At 40.0% G+C, this 20,114-nt stretch overlaps 1 protein-coding gene across 4 annotated transcripts in view; it reads right to left on the bottom strand.

Annotated features, from left to right (window-relative positions):
* Window positions 1–970: 970 nt before the first annotated feature.
* Window positions 971–20,114, bottom strand: part of RTKN2 (rhotekin 2) — a 48,966-nt gene continuing 29,822 nt past the window's right edge. For all 4 annotated transcript variants that reach the window (XM_058029654.1, XM_058029656.1, XM_058029655.1 and 1 more), the window contains 6 exons: window positions 17,115–17,209; window positions 15,510–15,616; window positions 14,362–14,493; window positions 7,783–7,948; window positions 5,827–5,934; window positions 971–3,919 (listed from right to left, as the gene is read on the bottom strand). In XM_058029654.1, coding sequence (XP_057885637.1) covers window positions 3,378–3,919; window positions 5,827–5,934; window positions 7,783–7,948; window positions 14,362–14,493; window positions 15,510–15,616; window positions 17,115–17,209 — 1,150 coding nt within the window. In that variant the 3' untranslated portion in view covers window positions 971–3,377. The remainder of the gene's footprint in view (window positions 3,920–5,826; window positions 5,935–7,782; window positions 7,949–14,361; window positions 14,494–15,509; window positions 15,617–17,114; window positions 17,210–20,114) is intronic.

The following is a 20,114-nucleotide window of genomic DNA, read 5'->3' as shown; positions in this document are numbered from 1 at the left end:
GGTGGAACATTACATTCTCCTGTGTTTCCTGGGAGCCTGCAGGTTTTATTGGTTAAACCAACTTGCTTCACAGAAGATGCAAAGGCACTAATGGCAACACAGAACAGGGCAGGGGAAAGAAGGCAAAGTAACAATAAACACTAAAACCTGAATCAACTCTTTCTTCATAACAGGGATTATGTAGTTCTGAAGCAGATGGACAGAATAATGAATGCCCTTGTTTGCTTAGTGGTGGTCACTGCAATATCATGAACTGGCCCACATGAGTCTAATTTAAGGATAGATATAAAACATCAACACAGCTTCATGGAGAATAGGTCTTGAGCAACAGGTTGCATTTTACTCTTAGATATGTTAAGCTTGGCTTGCAAAGACACCTGCACTGAGGTGTTACCCACAAGAACCCTGAGTAACTTTTTGAAAAAAAGATGAACATGTAATTTTCTTTAAAATATCACAATAATAATGTCAAGATACACTATTAATAGGGATTCAGCAAGAAATTTAGCTGTTTGCCATCTTACTGAAAGTTTTAAAAGCTCTGGAATAAAAAGGACAGAAATTCAATGGCCTGCCTGTTTGCTTTCCCCACCCCCTTCCCACGTCACTGATGTAATAAAAACTTATCACCTCTCTCTACAAACCTTACCTTGCATTCAATTTTAAAAATCAATGATCTGGAATAAACTGTAAAAATCACTTGCAATAGATTTGCAAAGGACATGCAGACTGCTGGAGTAGTAAAGAATGAGGACGGGTCACTGACACAGAGCAATCTGGATCACTTCATGAGCAGTATATTAATGCTGGTAAAATACTATCTGTATTTCCAAGAAAATATAAGGTAAGATAATAAGAGGATGATGTACCACATTCTTGAGAAAGACTCTGAAGAGGAATTGGTCCATAACAGTCAGCATCCAAGGCAACGCTTCCACAAAAAAAAAAAAAAAAAAAAAAAAAAAAAAAAAAAAAAAAAAAAAAAAAAAAAAAAAAAAAAAAAAGAAAAAGAAAAAGAAAAGATGATGCAATTCTTGAGAAGAGAGAGGGAGATATTCATCAGAGCAAGAGGATCACATTATGGCTCTGTACAGTCCTGATGGATCACTATTGACATGTGGCATCTAATGCAGATGTCACCCTTACAAATACTTCTGTACATGAGAAATCCAGGGAATGTGAAGATTAATTAGTCTTGGGTAACATCCGGTGCCATAGGAAAGTTAAGGAATTCAGTCTCATCAGAGAAAAGGTTAAAAGGGACATAATCATGATTTATAACTACACACAGGCAATTAGAAAAGCTGATACTACAGAGATCAATATAAGCAATCAAATGCATAAAAAGACCAAAATAACTTAAGGTGGAGCTAGAAATGCAAATAGAAAATCAAGTGAAGAATGTACCTGGGGTAATTAAGTGTTGCAACAGGAGGTATGAGTGAATTCTCATCACTTGAAGACTTCAAATTAATATTAAATGCCTTGTTAAAACACCTATGTTCAGTTCAAAACAAAGCCACTGAATTTAATAGAGAAACAGCTTGTTGAAATTCAATGGTCTGTTGAATGTAAAAATAAATCCTCATTATGGTGCCTTCTATCCTTATATATTTATGAGATTTTTTAAAAATATAGCTACAAAATTAAAGGGGGTTTCCAAGAAAATGCGTTTTTTTCTTTCTGAGCACAGAACCATTTAAGGCTAGATTTTAAGCTAAATAAACTGCAGCTGCATTTTGGAAAATATTCGTTCCCCCCTCCCAATTTTTCCCATTTCTTGTTCAGAGTTGCACAGTCCACTTACTTGACTGTCTGATTTACATAATCATGTAGTTTTTCTTCAGTTTTTTCTGTTCCTATTTATAAGCCATTCACAAACCATCCACTTAAGTAACAGCATGATTTATTGTAAGAATGATTATGGTTGTTTCAGAGGGAAAATGGAACGTGATTAAATGAAGAATGAACAAGGACATTCTAGAACAAAGGGCTCTAATCCTGCAAAAGGAATTGTAAATGAAACCTGCCTCTCAACCCCATCCCAAATGAACTACTGAGGGAATTCAGCAGATACCTTTACAACTGTGGAGCCAAGAGCGTAGCTGAAGACAAAAAATGAAATAAAATAAAACAACCATGCCCACAGTATCTCGTGGAGAAATGGTAAAGCTCCCAGAGCCATCCACATTTTGGGGGAAAAAAATGATAAATATTGAACTGTATGTATACAGTCACTGATATGACCCTCTCAACACAGGTCTGAGCACCAAGTCTGCAGAGGGAGAACTGCAAGCAGACCTTTGCCCTTGGATAAGTTCCAGCATCTGAGACAAATGCACCAACCAAGGAAATGGCTGGGTATTCAAGCTGTGGATCCAAGAGAACACAGCTCTTTCTTATACAGTAGATGCTTTTGAGGTGCCACAGGAACCCTAACAACCCATACTTATAGAAGTGAAACAGAAGTGAACAGTCTGATGAAAGAATCTCAGAGTTCGGGATCTTCACCTGAAGTGCTTATTCTGTGCTATTGCAGAAGGAACAAGTGGTGCAAAGCCCTGTTACCAGTGTCACTGCCTGTTCACAAACCAGCTCCCCAGCAGGAACAGCTGAGAGGCTCCACAAAGGAGAGCTGTGGTACAGACCCACATTTGTCAGGAAAAACAACCCTAAGATGAGCACATACCCAAGCAACTGCTTTTGAATGCTTGTCTTAGCCCAAAATAAACCAGCAGTGATGGATCATATCCTTGCTCATAGACAGATAATTCTGGTCCATTCCAATTGCACATGAACCAGCAGGAACTTGGGAAATCCCACACTAAATTGAGGGAACTGCCTCAGAAATTTGTATGGAGTTACAGAGCCATTCAGAACAGCACAAAAGCTTTTCATACTCGATTACCATATAGGCAGTGTTTCCTAAACAGCAAGGCATGGAGAGGATGCAGCAAGCATGGAGCCCAAGAAAATCAGCTTTGCAAGATCTGTGCTGAATATGTGTGAATTCCCACTTGAGTAGTCTGAGGAGCTGTGGATGGGCTAAGCTGAGGGACTGGTAGAAGGCACTGGGAACATCCCTGCTGTGGGGACAGCTGAGCTTACCCTGAACACTGTGGTTTTTCAAGAGGAAAGTACTGAACTATTGTTTTCAGAAATAGCACCGTTACTCCAGACAGAGAAACACCCCCCCATTCTAGTGCAATTATTCAGATAGAGCACTAATGAATACAGCTGAGACTGCAGCTAGCAGTAATGCCCTGGCTCACAGGAAACACTTGAGCTAAATGCTAAAATCTACTTTTAATGAAGGGTATTAGGAGAAGGCTGAGAAACTTTAAATTCCAAAGACTCCTCTAAGCTAAATACGATGCCTATGGATGCAGCCAGGACCTGGGGTCTAGTATTTCTGTGATGCCTTTATGTCTAGGGGTTGGGACTGGTTTGGTTTCAGACTTGGTCTTGCTCAGCAGAGAAACAGGATTCCCCAGGCCAGCTAAACCACTTTTCCCACAAAGGCCAATTTTGCAAGGGGGAGCAATGGGGGTTTGCAGCTGCTGCATCTTCGTAGCTAACACTGACTCAAAGGCAGGTGTGTGGTCAGGCTTCCCCCAGTTTTCCTTGCCCAGCTGCTCTGTGTTCACCTGGGCTTCTGCCCTGTAGGGTGACTTATCAGAGGGTGGAGGTGGAGCTCTTCTTTTCTTTCCTCTGCTGTCATTTGGACTGGTAGTATCTCTTTTGGGGTCCGGATGTGTGTTTTTGTGAACAGTCATCTCATGAGATCCATCAAAGAGTGACGCCCACAGGGCAGATGCAGGCTCTTTCTGCTGGCCAAGAAGGAACTCACCATCACTCTCTTCAATTTTCCTATGTATGATATCAGCTAAGCCCTCAGGTTTCACTGGAGAATCAATGCCTGTAATTTTAAGGGACAGCAATTAACCCAGATTAAAACACCACCAATGATTTTACTTCTATCTATTTTCTTATTACTACTCAGAAGACAAACCTGTATTAACTGTCTCACTAAGTCTGAACTAAGAGTATTAATGGATGAAATGGAAAATGTTACATATGCTATCAAAGAGAGAACTGAGGTGACAGGAAGGAATTATTTTTGTGACAGCTGGCATTGAGGCAGCAGGGTAGGCACTGATGTTTCTTTCCAAGTAAAAGAAAAAATAAAGTACTACAGGGAAACCTGTATGTATTAGTTATTAAATACATTTTGTTGTACAGTGCTTGGAAAATTTTGTTTCACAGGAGGCCCATGAACGTCTGACTAAATAGTCCTGTGCTGCCAGCCTGTAGAAAATGGGACATCTTTACATATATCATTTTTCTCTATGTGCCTCAGGACTGCCTTGCTCAATTTCTTATTCTTCTTACTGAGTTTTCCATGTATACTGCAGTAGTACCAGCCTCAAACAGCAGCAATACCTGATTTTCAATAGAGTCACAGCACAGTGTGGGTTGGAAAAGGCCTTTCAAGGTCACCAAGTCCAGCTGTTAACCCTGCCAAGTCCACCACCAACCCATGTCCCTAAGCACCACATCTGCACATCTGTCTTTCAAATACCTCCAAAATGGTGTCCCCACCACTGCAGCCCGTGCCTCTGCTTGATAACCCTTTCTGGGAAGAAATTCTTCCTAATATCCAATTTAAACCTCCCCTGGGCCAACTGGAGGTTGTTTCCTCTTGTCCTATCACTCCTGCTCCAATCACCTTCCAGGTACTTGTAGAGAGCCATAAGGTTCCCCTTGAGCCTCCTCTTCTTCAGGCTGAACACCCCCAGCTCCCTCAGGCCCTCCTCATCTCCTGTGTGCTCCAGACCCTTCCCCAGCTCCATTGTCCTTCTCCAACCCCTCAATGTCTTTCTTGTAGTGAGGGGCCCATAGCTGAGCACAGGATTTGAGGTGCCTCACCAGTGCTGGGTACAGGGTGCTACAAAAACTATATATAATCCAGGAAAAAAATGGTGTGTTAAGAGTGAAATGGAGTTTGTGTTCTGCTCCTCACTGAGGTACATGTGTATCCCTGGAATTATGCTACCATGTAAAGCTTCTGTGTGGTTCATTTACTGCATTTCTGCTCTGCATTCACAGCTTAGATAAAACCTGACTGTTCAGTGCTCTGATGCATGGTAACTCAGTGACCCACATGGCATTCTGAGCATCATCACAGCTCCATCCCAAGCAGCAAGCAGTCAGGCATTTAGAGTTGTACAGTGTTTCTCAGTCAATACTGCATGGGATCCAGTAAAACAAAGTGACCTACTTTTTCTAGTCTGTAAATATTACTTCTGTAACAAAACTATTTAAAAAAATCCTGCTGCATACCATTTTTCTCTGCAAAAATACAGGTCCCAGATATGCTCTAGCTAGATTTTCCAAGCATATTTTTCAACATCATTGCCAAAGACCAAAAAATTAGGTAAGTTATGCTGGGTGAGCCTTCAAATAGCTGTAAGAACGGCAGATTAATTTCATGCAATTGGTTTGCAAGCTGGACTATTTTACCTTTACATTTCCTGAGCTGTATACTACTCCTAGCATGAGTGTTTATTTCTAGTGACAGCTGTTTGGAGTGTGTTCAGGGCAGACTGCAGATTTTTTAGCTCAAGGTATAAAAATGTATTCATTATTTGCACTATTACAAATTCAGATTTAATATCAACTCCTTGGTATGCAGTTATGTTGCTCTTTCATTGTCTGAATTGTCCTTGAAAAACTCAGTGTTTCACCACCACCACCAGAAGCCATCTGAATTCAGACAATGTTGTTTCTGTTACTCTGCAACTTGAAAAGGCAAATCCCACTTACTCATATCATGGTAGACGGAGGTCGCTTCCTTTGTCAAGAACAAAGGTGGTTTCCGTGGTGACATAATCTCAATTTTCATAAGTTCCTCACAACAATGCTTCCACTGGCCTGAGAGAGAAAAGAGAACAATGACTGGAACTTAAACACATCAGCCTGGAAAAAAAATGGAAGTTGTTAGGTTGTGTCAGGAAACTATCTCCAAAGTAATACTAAACAGTGAGAATTTACTTTTGTTTAGCAGGAATGCTCAGGATCCTAGATGGAATTTAAGCATCCCAGCATTACTGTTAGACTATGATGGTTAAAGATCATAATTTGCCTTCAAATCCCCAAACAGTATAAATCCAAGGGGAAAAAAAAAAGAAAAAAAAAATTAAGGTTTGGGAAGCTTCATCAAGTTATCAGGAACAACCTCCAATATCCTGCAAGCTGGATGTTATACAGCAATGTTACAATGTCATGGCAAAGGAACATTCTGTTTTTAATAGAGGATAACTTGCCTTTTATCCCTTAGCAGACAAGGAAATCTCTTTTTCTATTAATAGATTTTGACCTTAAGGAAAACAAGACACAGTAAAATTACTTTGTTCATACCAATCATTCCAAGTTTTCTGAGCACATTAATTTTAAGAGAATTTTAGAACCAGGGAAGAAAAAAGGCATTTAAATGCCAAGTGACCCATTTTTTTCTGAATCTAAAGAAAATGTCTCAAAAAATTCTGTGGGTAGTATTCTATCTATAATGAATAAGAAGTAGATCTTTTACCCTACTCTACAGATAATTTAAAGAGGATGCCCTAGTTTTTGCTTGGTGTGTTTCTTTAATTGATAGTGCTTTTTCTCATTGTAAATCAAAGTTAAAAATGACTGGAAATACAACTATGACTCTTGAGTTTCTACAGCCTCAGTTCAATTATTTGATTGGTGTTGTCTCTGACTAAAGACTGATATTTCATTAATTGACCTGGTTTTGTTTTCTGACCTGATAAAAATGCCTATCAGGAAGCAACTGTACTTTGTCAATGGCAGCACAAAAGCTGACAGTCTCTACTCTCAGTAAATCTGTGAGTCAAGCAGAAAGCAGAGAAAAAAGACACAGGCAAATTAATCTATGTAGTTTTTATAATAAAGATTTGGTGATAAACAAGGAGCACAATATACAATTTCAATAATATTTCACACAATAAATGAGTTCCCTCTGCCATGTAAGATCAGGGCTGTTGCAGAGGTTTGCCAAAGGCTCAGGTTAACCCTTTAACACCTGTTGCAAAGGCTGAGGTGCAGCTTTTACCAGAGCCAGGTAAGCAGTGTGTATTTGCCCAGCTGGATGGAGTGTGGCTGGGTGAGCATATTCCCATGTGATGAGAGCTGCCAAAACCTTTGAACTACAACAGAATCAAGCAATCCCTGTTATAACAAATTGCAATTTAATTCATCCATAACATTGCTAAGCAAGGAGACCCCAAGTTTACTCATGACTGCTTCCAAGAGCTGGCTGAATCCACATCCCAGCCAAGGCCCCACACGATTCCAGCATCCTCCCCACCTGGCACTGAGGCTTCCACACCCAGGTTTGATACTGCAGGATCTCACCAAAGCAGCACAGCACTGGCAGAGGTGGACTCCTCCCACTACAGTGGGAAGGAGGAAGAGATGGTGAGAATTTATCAGTCTTTAAGAACATTATCAAGAACACTGCTGAGAGAACAAGTTTTTTGAGATTGATGGACATACTCTGCCTCTGATTTCCTGCAAGAACACATGGACTTTGGTTTAGTCAAATATTTGCCTTCCAACGACTTCGACCACCACCCAGCATTATCCCAGAGAACATATTTCTTCTCGTTGCTGCAAACAAAGGCTTATGAGGCAACTGCAAATCAAATTGCTCAAAGATCTCTTTGATGTTACATAATGCCCCATTCGGAGGGCACGCTGCCAGCACTGCTTACTTACTCAGATCATAAAAGTGCTGCCAGAAAGCCTCCATCCACTGATGGAGTTCATCCCTACTGTCAGCAGCAAAACGTTGCGTCACACCCTCTCCAGCCACGGGGTTGATAACAGAGAAGTTATTGGCTCTTCTGCTGGAGTCCTTATCCACAGCTCGAATCCTGGTTTCCTAGGAACAACAAACTGTGCTGGTGACTTACTGCTACACACTGCCATCAGCTTAGGGCCAGTGACAGTGTAAGGAAGGCAGAATTTGCTTTTTTGTCTACTTCAGATTAATAACAATTGAAAAAAAAACAACCAATGTCAGGAACTGATTATAAAATTGTTTTATCATAAAGCATGAAAAATAAGGGAATAAAGCACAATTACTACAGTTCAGTCTGAATCACAGAATGTACTGTAATTCTGTGTTCCCCTTCTCTCTACCCTCACCAGCTCACCTCACAGTGCTCACTCTTGTCCACAGCAGTTTAGTGAATAATCTACAATAACAGCAAGCAGCTCCTTTTCCCCAAACGATTCAGATGGACAAGCACATTATTACAGCCACCATTTGCACCTGCTACTGCACTTCTGTGGGCCATTGTTTACCCACTGCATTGGAAACTTGTATCCTTTTAATGTTCATCTTAGTGCAGCAGGACATTCAGGGTAATACAATAGAGCGGGGAAATTAAAAAGAAACTTACCTAGGCCATCTTTAAAGGGGCATTTGTAGCAGTAACCCCTACAGTTTTACTAGAATAAGATTTTGCTCTAATAGAAAAAAAAATATTTCCCATTTTAAAATAGACATTTTAGTTTTAACTTAATTAGAAAAAGCTTCATAGAAATAATTTAATGTGTGTGTGTATATATATATATCCAAGAAGTATAGCACAAGTCTTTTTAGACTTGGATATATATATATATATCTCCAGCTAGAGTTAGAAAAGCTCTCATATTACACAGCAGCACTGTTAAGATTTTTCCTTCTGTTCAGGAACATAGTTCAATTGCTCTAGACTAGATCCAGTGGTATTTTCAGAGTATTTACTTTCTTTATTATGGCATTACTACAATTCAAAAAAAAAACAACAAACCACTTATCCCTAACTCAGTGATTTTTGTGTGTGTGAAAAATGCTAAAAGCTTTAAGTTTAGCTAAACACAACTAAAAGAATTCCAGAAGGCAACTGGTCAACATTGCTGCTCCTCACAACACGATGAGCAAATTAAAACAACTAAATCACTTTATTTGTAGAAGCAAATGAGAAGCCCTGGGAATGTCTTTGCACGAGCAACTTGAGCTGACTGGAGAAGCAGCAGCCCATTACAGCACTGCTCCTCAGAGGATTTGTGGCACAGCCAGGAGAGCAGAGTGGTGAGCTCTGGTGCCAGGGCAGCCCTGTGCCCAGCAGGACATGAGGACACCCAACACCCAGCAGGAGCCTGCACTGCCCCCTGCCACCCCGGGGCACTCCTGGCACGGGCAGTGCCCAGGATTTGAAGGAGGCCAACAGTCACAGCTAGGGCTGTGTTCAAACATCTCCTGTCTGGATGGACAGGGAACCTGACCACAAAGGTGGCTCCTCAAAATCAAGGAGGATGGAACAACCAGTTCCCTTCTACACAACTCAAGCAAATGTCAAACATCTGCTAAAGACATTAAACATACATCTACAGAAATTACGTTTACGCACGGGATCCCATGGGGATAAGCCTAGTTCCGATCCTCAGAAAAACAAAAGTTACTCTACAGACCATTCCCCAGATTTTAAATGCATTACTGAAGTAACCATTTGAAATACCAACAACTGCTTGTAGCATATCTGATGGATATGTTCATTTAAATTCTTCTGTCTAAAAATAGGAGATGAAGTAATTCATCCATCAGTGCTCTATATCCCATTAACTCAGGTAACCATAGATACCAGCAAAAAATGAAATCAAATAGATTAACATTTGACAGGTAAGAACTTCAAGCATACCATACACACAAGTTTATTTAATGATGTTTGCTGCAGGTTTTATCCCACAACTGTGGTATTATTCAAAGGAGATGAATCCTCAAGCAGCAATCTTTATCTGATGCTTGAATATTTCAGCAGTCGTACGAGACGCCATTGCAGCAATGGGCTGATGAATTTGTCAGCCTTGGGTGAATTACACGACATGCCCAGTTCCACTTCATAAAAGCAAAACCCAAACCAACAAAAAGCTATTAAAAACAAAACAAAACAAGCAGAAAAACCACCCCAAAAAAAACACAACAAAAAGTGTTTTAATTTACCATGTTGTAATAATATCTTTCCCAGTCTTATAAAAAAACTGAACCAGCTCTGCTGTAGCAATTGTAAAGAGCAGAACAATCAGTGGATGGCAACAGGAAAACACTTGAATCTTGAACTCAAGTGACTCTTCTGGGGAGGCTGAAGCCAGTTTTATATTCTTTATGCAAAAGATTGTTTCTTTGAAGATGGGGAAAGACTCAAAGGGAAAAATAGATGGTATTTGTAAATACCAACCTTACTCTATATTTCTCCCCACAAATAAAATCTCTTTGCCTGATAATACCTCTCTGGAAAGCTTGTATTTTAAGCCAACAAGAAGACACAGAGAGAACTTTTTTACTGCTGAAGTACAACATTTTCTCGATAAGCCATTCCTGACACACTAAAAAGCACTGGTTATAAAGACCATTTTAAGACATCAGAACAAATCACAGTTCTTAAAAACATTGAATAACCTAGAGACCAAGGTCTGTGTATCTATTTTAAGGTTAAACAAATCAAATCACATATAACAAACTCTCTTCATGTTTTTAGTACAAAAAAAATAAAACAAACTGAAATTCAGTACAACACTGGAAGCAAGTATAACCTGTACAGGCATTGTTTTCTGTTGTAATATTAATAATTTCCATGAATTTTTTTAATCAAGTAGGGGAAAATGGTTACATTTCAAATTATGTCTTTCAAACGCATTTATGCAGAAGACCAAATTCAGTCTATCAGTTAATATTTTGTCCCTTCCTTGTTTGGTGAGCTTGTACTAATGTGACATCCTCTTGGCCCCTGGCTGGTCAGTATGACATGGATAAGCAATATCAGGATGTCTGTGCCATTGTTCTTGGGAGCAATGCAGCAGCTGGAAGCATGGAAAAGGAGATAGCAATACATGACCAGCAAACATTTTGTGAAGCAGCAGTGAGCCAATAAAGCAGCTTTCAAACTGCTCAGTTTGAGCACGTGTGGTACAAGGATCTGGGTGTTCCACCTGCTTCCCCTGCCTGCATCCACAACCTGTTTCAAGCAACTGCAAGACTAAACTGAGCACTGGGATATGAGACACCAGACATTGGGAGGTACTCAACTAGCCTGTGCTTTTCCAGTGTATTTTCACAGCCATGAAGGCTTTTCCTAAGCCAACCAGTGGGACAAAGTCCTTACCACAGAGAATACAGATATTTTCAGGGCTTATCTCATTTCCCTGTGCTGGAGTTCCCCAACAGTGAATATTGCTCATGCTGCTGGCTCCCTAAAAGCTCACATGGTCCAGAACTGACATCCATATTCCTCTGCTCCAGCCCAAGGGTGAACTCCCTGCTTCCCTAGAAATATGGATGGTTCCCTTGAAGTTACACTGCTGCAACCATCACCACATTTCCCAACAAAGTCCTGTACCTGACCTGGCCACAACAGCTGTACCACCAAGGACTGTCATTCAAGGTAATTGATGTAGTGCCTCTGCTCCTGCTGCACTGGTCAGCAGTGCTCCCATGAGCCTGAGCCTGCAAACCCTCACTCCTCAGCCATCAGCAGGGGCACAAGAGAGCCCCAGGACTGCATGGGCAAAACATGCCAGGAAGGAAACCGTGGGACTACAGCAATTTGAAGCAAGATCCCAGAACCCCTACAGCTTCAGGCACCCATGGCACAAAAAAAGTTCTATAATCTATGAACCAAACACAGTAGATTATGTATTCCAAACACTGAGCAAGTAACATGAACTGCTGGAACATGCACCAATTTAATAAGCTTTCACGTGTAGGCAAGGCCTTTATTTTTCATTTCAAATTAAAGAAAACTTGAAAAAAAATCAGGAACTGGCCTATAAAGGATATTTCTTCAAATTGGATTCCAGTAAATTTTCTTTGCTACAGAAAATATCATTTCTCTTTTCCTACTTAGTTGTGCAATATAATATGTTATAATCACATTTAGCTGGAACAATAACAGTAGCACTTGCATAATAGGAACTGCAGAACCATTCTTGCTCAACAGCAGTAGCAGTGAAGTCATCTAAAGCTGAAGTAATGACTTTGCTGGTCTTAATGGCTTCTTCAAGTCTCAATTCAAAGGGAATTGCAAATACAGCTATTGGTGTGAACATTTTTCAGAGAATTTCTCATAAATCCAGATGATTTCATTACTTCTCAGAAAGTATCTTTAAATTACATGTAAAGGATCAACTTCACATTACAAATGAAAATGCCACATATGCAACCCAAAGAGATTTTAGTTAGAATGTCTAGAGTTGATGTTCAGTCTCAACTTTCACTTTGAAATTGCTGTGTGAAATTTCTTTAACAACATGTAGCAGACAAGCCCATACGATTAGTCTGCTTCCATTTAATCCCTAAGAGAAATTTCATAACAAAGGAATCAGAAAACATCTGCAGGCATTAAGTTATTTTCAACAGAAACTGTTTAAGTAGTAAAGGATCCAAATATGTTTTCAATAGCATTTTTTTTTTTTATTTCCATTGAAGGAGGATTCACAGTCATTCTCCAGCAGCCTGATATTTTTGTAAAATGGTAAGACACATAAATCATGTACCTTTTACAAGTTAGCTTTAAGGACACCCTGCAAACATAAGGGCAATCTCTCAGCAAAGGCTTATCAAGCTGGATTTTAGGTTCTAGGTGCAGAGGTTATTTGAAGGAGCAAAATATCTTAGTACAATATGGTTACTTTACAAGGAAAAGCAAAATCAGGATTTAGACTAAAACAGAGAACCCCAAGGAAAGACATGAGGCAACCTGATAGATAATTTTAAAAAATATTCCTAGATAATTTTAAAAAATATTCCTGTCATGTTTTAGAATTATTTAGTCATTCTATAATTTATTAAAGTTTACCATTTCTTAACTGATACTGTGAACAGCTGGAAAACAGATTTGTGGCAGAGGCTGACTTAGTGAAATTGAAAGTGACTGAAGAAGTAAACCTACTTAAATACATATCACAGTATAAATATTTATTTAATGTAAATGTATTAACAGTTGGAGGAAAAAATAACACTAGAAGAACAGGTAACTTTATTTAAGGAATCAATTTAAATCTTAGCAATTAAAAAAACCATCCTAGCACAAACAGGTCACATTGTTCCAACCCATTTAAATGTTTGGGTTCCATAGCAGTGTCACTCTGAACAAGAACACAGTCACCTCTGCAGGAACCCTGAAGGCACCCAGAGCTGATTCTGCTGCTGTAAGGATCATTCTTTGTCACCCCATGCCCCCACATGTCCCCAGCCAGGGCTGAGCCCGTGCTGCCACCACCCAGGCTTTGTGCAGCCATGAAATGAGCGGGGTAAGAACTGGGGAGAGGCAAACAGGGTGAGGCTCCTGCTGCCCCAGCTGCCCTGCCTGGAGCCCCCAGCCCTGCCTGGGCCTGCAGCCTGTGGCCTGAACCCAGAGCAGCCTGTGCTCAACACAGCTCCCAGATGGGTCTGCTCCCTCTGTGACATCAGCCATGGCACTGCAAACACTGAACTCCCCTGCCCATCCTTATGGGACAGTAACCCTTGGTGCCTGCCCACAGCCACTTGTGGAAAGCATCTGTTCCCTCTAATGGACTTTGCCATTCTGCAAGGTCCTTCCCATAACATTACTAATTTAAATATTACTGCAGGTCAATTACTGCTTCTTTGGCCAAATAGTAAGCAACGTTTTCAAATTACATTTCAAACTCAGGTTTTTCAATCAGAGCATGAACAACAGCAATAATATCATCCTAGAGAACAGCATTTCCAAAGTTATTATGCTCTGGACAAAACCAGCATTAAGAAAAGCAGCTTATTTTAAGGCACTAAAATATTTTGAAAAATTTTCCATTTCTCCTTCTCATTAAGACTGTGGCCAAATAACACGTAACAACAAAAAAGCTTTTGTTGGAATGCCACCTTGCTGAGGACAAAATTCGACCAAAGCATTGCTGGGGGATTGTAAGCAATACATTTCCAAGGGCTGTCTTGTAGAGCTGTGATATAAAAGGTTATTACTTTTCCTATAGAAAAACACCCTCCTTTTTGCCTCTGTGCTAACCAGTCTAATGCAATAGAAGGAATTTACATCCACAGCTAAGGAATGTTATGCTCCTGCTGGGGGACTGCAAATTTCACTGAAGTACATCCCACCCTCATTCTACCTATAAAGCACTCTGCATACCAGCAGTTAGGGCCCAAATGACTGCACATTTCTTAAACTAAAAAGAACATCCCCCAAAATAATAAAATTTATTTTAATCACACCCCCCATTTGATTTTGTTTAATCAACAAAACAAACAAAAAATCCCCATACAACCAATTTTACCTTGTTGATGGAAACTGTCAATGCTGGCTCCACTTTAGCCTCAATTTCTTCTGGTGAGTAATAACAAAGGAGTTTGCCACCTCTCAGTACACAGTACAGCCTCCTCCAGCTTGTCAGGCCTCCTACCATTTGCTAAGGGGAAGAAGTAGTGAGAAATTGCCAAACATAAACCTAAAACACAACCAATATTGCAAGGTGCACACAGACCAGCCCTGAGTGATCAAACCTTGGCCTCACCAAATTCATTCCTACAACAAAGACTTTCTGTTACAGAACATTCCAATCACTGATATCTGAAATGTTAGCAGTACTTTAAATGTCTTCTGGTGTTTTACAGTTTTCACAGACTTGCCATGTGACACTAATAATACAGAATCTGCTGGTTAGCACAGAATGAAATCTAGATCTGGTGTCTAGTGTAAAAAAAAGAAAGCACCTTTATTAGCTACAGCAATTGCACAGTAATAGAAATAAAAAGAGTATTTCACTTTGGAAATACACAGTACATTCAACAAATGTCAAGCAAAGACATTTGTCTAGAATTTCCACTTCCTCAAATGAATTTTCTGAACAGCTTTCATAAAACCATAACAGTTTCACAACCAGTTTAAAGCCTGTAATTCAGCACTCCTGACAAATGACCCAGACCCTCTGGCCCTCCACTATCACCTTCTCATTTGCCTAGTTGTGCAACAAACCTAAATAGAGAAGTGAAGTGAGTTCACATGAATCATTTCTGAAGGGATGAGTTTAGATGTGGCTCTGTTCAGCAGCCTGATTCACCATGCTGGGACAGAGCTCTTGTGGCAGCACAACAAGGGCTTTGTACAAGGATGAGAGCCATGGGATCTCTAGGACTGATGCCATCAAGTACCACTGCAAACCAACTCTGAAACAAGAGTTTGACTTGATCTTTACTAACAGCCTATGTCACTCATGCCAAGGAAACATTGATTTCTCCATGCTCAGCCACTGAAGGCACCTTTGTGAATGTGGCTGTGAGAGAGTTTTCCCCTTGCTCTAGGCAGAACAGGTAAAGAACAACAGTTCTCCACACACCACTTCAGGTAACAGCAAATGTTCTCACAGTTGACTCTTAGTGACAGCTTTTAACAGCCAGGATGCAAACACAAGCAAGGGCTCCTTACCTGCTGATTTAGAAATCCTGCCATCATATCCCTGGCCATGCAGGAGGGCTGCACAAGTAAACGGCAGCACATGTTCCCATACAGGGGCAGCCAAAAAGAGGATTCCTCTGGGGGAAAGAAAAAGGCAAAAGAGACAAAGACCCAGGTCTGAAAACCTGCCCTGAACATATAGTTTAGCTTTCTACAGCTGTTTTTGCATTAAGATCCTGAGTCTAAATAAGCATATTTTCATATTTTAAGGAACGAGATTTAATCCTGTGGGATTAGATTAAAACTGATTGTTAGTCTTCAGGAAATATTTTTTAATTGAAAAAATTAGTAAATTCCAAAATAATTTCAAGTAAAAATGGCAATATTGCTCTGCAAAAAAGAGTTGTTCTTACATAAAATGAGGCTCATTTCAGAGCTAGAAACTCTTTGAAAGGTAAGTGGGCTCTCATCTCGTGTGATCCTGAGACCATCCCATTGTGGCACACAGCTACCTTCATACATGAGCACTTTGCCTCAGGTGGCTTCAATAAGGAATTTGTATCTACTTTTGCCTTCAGCACTAGAGGAGCATTTAGGGTTCCAAGGAGTTCCTAATGAATTGGAATCACTCAGCTCCACTGTGCAATAGCCCTTCTCTTCTGTAATTAGAAATAGGTAATGCAATGTTCCACAATGACTGTCTTTGGTCAAGGTTTGGAAATGCTTGTAATGAACCAAAATATCCAGGTATGTCCTTCCTCACCAGACTAAATTATGTAAATAAATGTCAGAAAAAGGAACTTCAAGAAGAAAGTTATAAAGTACTAATAAAGAAAGGCTTACAAATATCAAAGGTACTCAGAATTATTCATCCAACACTTCAAGAAAAAAATACCCCATAAATCTTCAAATCTGTACTTATTCAGAATTACTGAAATGTAAAGAAGGAAATTCCCTCTGAGGTCAAGTTTACCCCAGTAAATGATTTAAATTCCCAGAAGCAACAGTGAGAGTCCCATGCCTCAAGTTAACAATTGGAGGATGGCTTTTGGGAGGGGCTATCCTTGCAGAAAATAATGGACAAAGTACCAAAAAGTGAGAACACCACCATCAGCTGCAGCAGAACCAGTCCCACAGTGCCAGCATCCAGGCTGGCTGCTCCCAACTCGTGCTGCCCCCAAGCTGAAGGACAGCAGGCAGCACAGACTGCAAGCACACACACTCTTACATCCTGTGTTAAATCTGGGCCTCAAACAATCTCACCAAAATGAAGCAATTTTTCTTTTTCCTTCTGACTACAGAGAAACAAGCTGTTCTTCATTCTGATACCCTTCCTTGATTGTGAGGAAGGGGAAATAATTTGTATATAACTCCAACTCACATAAGATGGAGATGCAAATGACAGAAGAAACTCCCAAAGGAATTAAGTTTTCATCTGGACTTGAAATTTTACTCAACTTTTAGTTTATTCAGCTGTGTACAGATGCCTGGTTTAGAGCCGTTAAATATTTTATTAAAGTTGTTCTATATTGAGTATCAAGAAAAATAATCTCTTTAAGCTCTTTAGTTTACAAGACTTTAATGCAAAATGTTACTGGTTTTTTATTTCCTTAAATTGATACCACATGTACTTACCATTTCCTGTAATGGTAAGGTTGTGGGTCCTGAAATTGTCCTCAGCACTTTCCAGCCCCAGAGTGGTGTATGCCAGCAAACTGAACTTTGCTCCACTAAATGTGAAAGAAAAGACATGTTTAGGACATTCCTGCTTTGTGCTGCTCAGGCAGTCATTAAAGAGAGTCTAGACACAGCTGAGAGACCACATTTGGGTACAAGGACACAGCAAGGTGCAGGGCAGGACCTGGCAGTGACCACAGATGGACACCTCCAACCTCTTCCCACACAACTCCTGTGTCTCTGGCTCTCCTTGTAAACCCTGTCCCACATTCTGTTCCTGTCCTTCCCAGATCCTCCTCTCCTGCCCCTCTGTGTGTAGCTCCAGTTCCAGGCCAATGCCATCATTCCTTCCAACCCTTTCTGCTGCCTCCCCTCTGGCACCTGCAGGCCAGGACACCTCTCAGGTGGTCCCTGCTCCAGCTGGGCTTGTGCTTCCTGAAGAGGCAGCAGCAGCCAAACACAGGCACACAGGCTGTGCTATCCAAACCCCTGCACCCTCTGCATGCTCTGAGCACCTCTCTCCTCTAGGCAGACACCAAGTAACTTTCAATAGGAGTTTACAGCTCTTATTCCTAGGCCTAAAGCAATTGGATTTGGTAATAGGTTCAAAAATTCCTAAAGTTAATAGAACAACTGATGACAAACTTTATCTGAAAATACAGGTTAAAAATTAAAAGGCATTATAATGCTTCTCCATGTTGCTCTGCTCTTTGCTTTGCCTATCCAGACTACACTTTATAAACCAGTTGTTTATATATGTATTTTTTATATAATCCAATTATTCACAGGCAGAAATCTGTACAGAAATCCTATGGTCAGTTTTGTAGCAGAAAGGATTTCTTTTCACTTATTGGACTTAGAGGTTTCAGAATCTTTTATCTTAGTTTTGCATTTTGCCTAGGGGAAAAAAGTATCACTCTCACAATTCAGCACAGTGCAATTGTGGAATGCAGTTCTTGGAATAAACTGGTATAAATTTAGTACTTTTAACCTTTTCTCTAAAATACTCATTGGACCAAGTAACAGATTTATAGTCCAGCAGTGCAGTAGGAATTCCACCTGGCTCATGGCAGTTAGAACAAAGTTCACAAGAAAACAAACCCCTCCAAATCACTACTCTCCCCAACAGGATCTAGCACAAGATCCTTAAAATAACTTCAGTAGAACATAGGAAAGCTTAGTGGTGTAAAAGCTGAGAAGACCCCATTGAACTAAGTTCATCAAGAATAGTTTTTTCCATCTTAGTATTGCTCAAATTTTATTTTTCTGACTGGCACAGTGGGAACACAGAGTTTTCAGACCTTTGGCTGTGCAGATAAATAAGGAGAGTGTCTACCTCCCCCCCTAGCCCTAAGGACAGAGGAGGAGGAAAAGTAGGAAGTTTGTTGGAGGGGAGGGGTGTTACATATCTGTCTCCAGGGAACAAAGAGAAAATTAAATACAATATAACATGCTGGGTGAAAAACCACTGCTGTGGAGCACTTCAAGAGGGAAATCTGAACAAAAACCCATCAGCATTTGTATATATCCCCTGCTAAACTGTTCCTTAACAAAAGATTATCCACTGATTATGTTTGACCAAGCAGTTGAGCAATGCATTACCATTCTATTTAAAGTGTACCAAAAAGTTCAGTTTCTTCTCACAGATAAAACTGCTGTGCTGATTCTAAAGTTACTTTTTTTTCTAAAGCATGACTAATTACCACAACAACGTTGCCAAAAAAAATAGCTACTTCACTTTTAAAATATGCTCCCCAGTAACATTTTCATTCTAAAATACAAGTCATTCCTTTCAGGCAGCTGCAATATAATTTAGGAAAGTTTTATCTACAGATATTTTTCAGATTTAACTGGCTAATCAGGATTGTTGACTGTGTTTTTCCTTTGCCTTTCAGAGAATTAGCTAACTGCCTTAAATGGCAGTTTCTTTGTATAACAAAGAATAATCTGCCTGCTGCATCTCATTCAGTACTTTGCATATCTGTAGTATTTTTCCATGTAACAACTTCATTAAAAAAACCCAAGCAGCTCATCCCCACAACAGGCCTGTGGCAAAGGCTCATTGTTAAATCTGTTCACTGATCAAGAGACAGAGGCACCCAAGTTTCCACACAGACCTGGGTGTGGGAAGGTGGAACTGTAACACTCCATCCATGTATGTTAATTCAGACATCTTCAATTCCAGGATCTGTTCCTGAATATTAAACCCACTGTTAGAAATCCCAGTCTCAGTTCACTCATTCAGTGTGAGTGAAGGAGTGAGTGGAAGACTTGTGAGGTAAAACAAATAATCAATATGCTCAATATTCAATCAGATCTTAAATAATAGAGGGTAAAACCAAATATAACCTTCAGGTGCTAATAAGAACCCAACCATAAAAGTGAGGCCACCAGATTAGACTGAGTACTTCAGCTAAATTTCACTGGGGATGTGCCAAATCAAACACAGGACAGGGAAGCTGCTGCACCTTCAGCCCAGTGGGGGACAAAACATCAAACAAGCAGCAGTGCCTGCCCAGCCAGGTCTGCAAGCCAGTAAACAGCACTTGAGGGACACTCTCCAGTGATTTATCCAAAGAACAACCTGGTTACACTGCAATTTAATAGCAAAACTGCAAAAAAAAAAATTCTTCTATAAAAAATGTAAAAAGAAAAAAAATTAAGCTAGAATTGAAAAACTAAGCAGGCAAAAGACTGTATAGAAAGTAAATGAGGGATAATTAGAAGAGAATATCAGTATATTCCAAATTAACTAAATTAAGCAACCAATCAAGCCCTTTATCACTAAGCTTTTTTGAGAAGTTCCAAGTCTGAGAGTTTCCTCACTAACCAGAGAGATTTCTAAGCCAAGAAGTTTGAAACAGAGGGATCACAGAGTTTTTGGGAAATGGAGAATTTCACTCATGTGTGCATTGGAAAGAAAAAGGCTTGTACAAATGAAATCTACAGAGAAAAGGT

This window comes from Melospiza georgiana, chromosome 8, assembly GCF_028018845.1.
Source record: "Melospiza georgiana isolate bMelGeo1 chromosome 8, bMelGeo1.pri, whole genome shotgun sequence".
NCBI classification, from domain to species: Eukaryota; Metazoa; Chordata; class Aves; order Passeriformes; family Passerellidae; genus Melospiza; species Melospiza georgiana.
The sequence above is the reverse complement of the archived record's forward strand: the minus strand, read 5'-3'. Positions and strand labels throughout refer to the sequence as shown.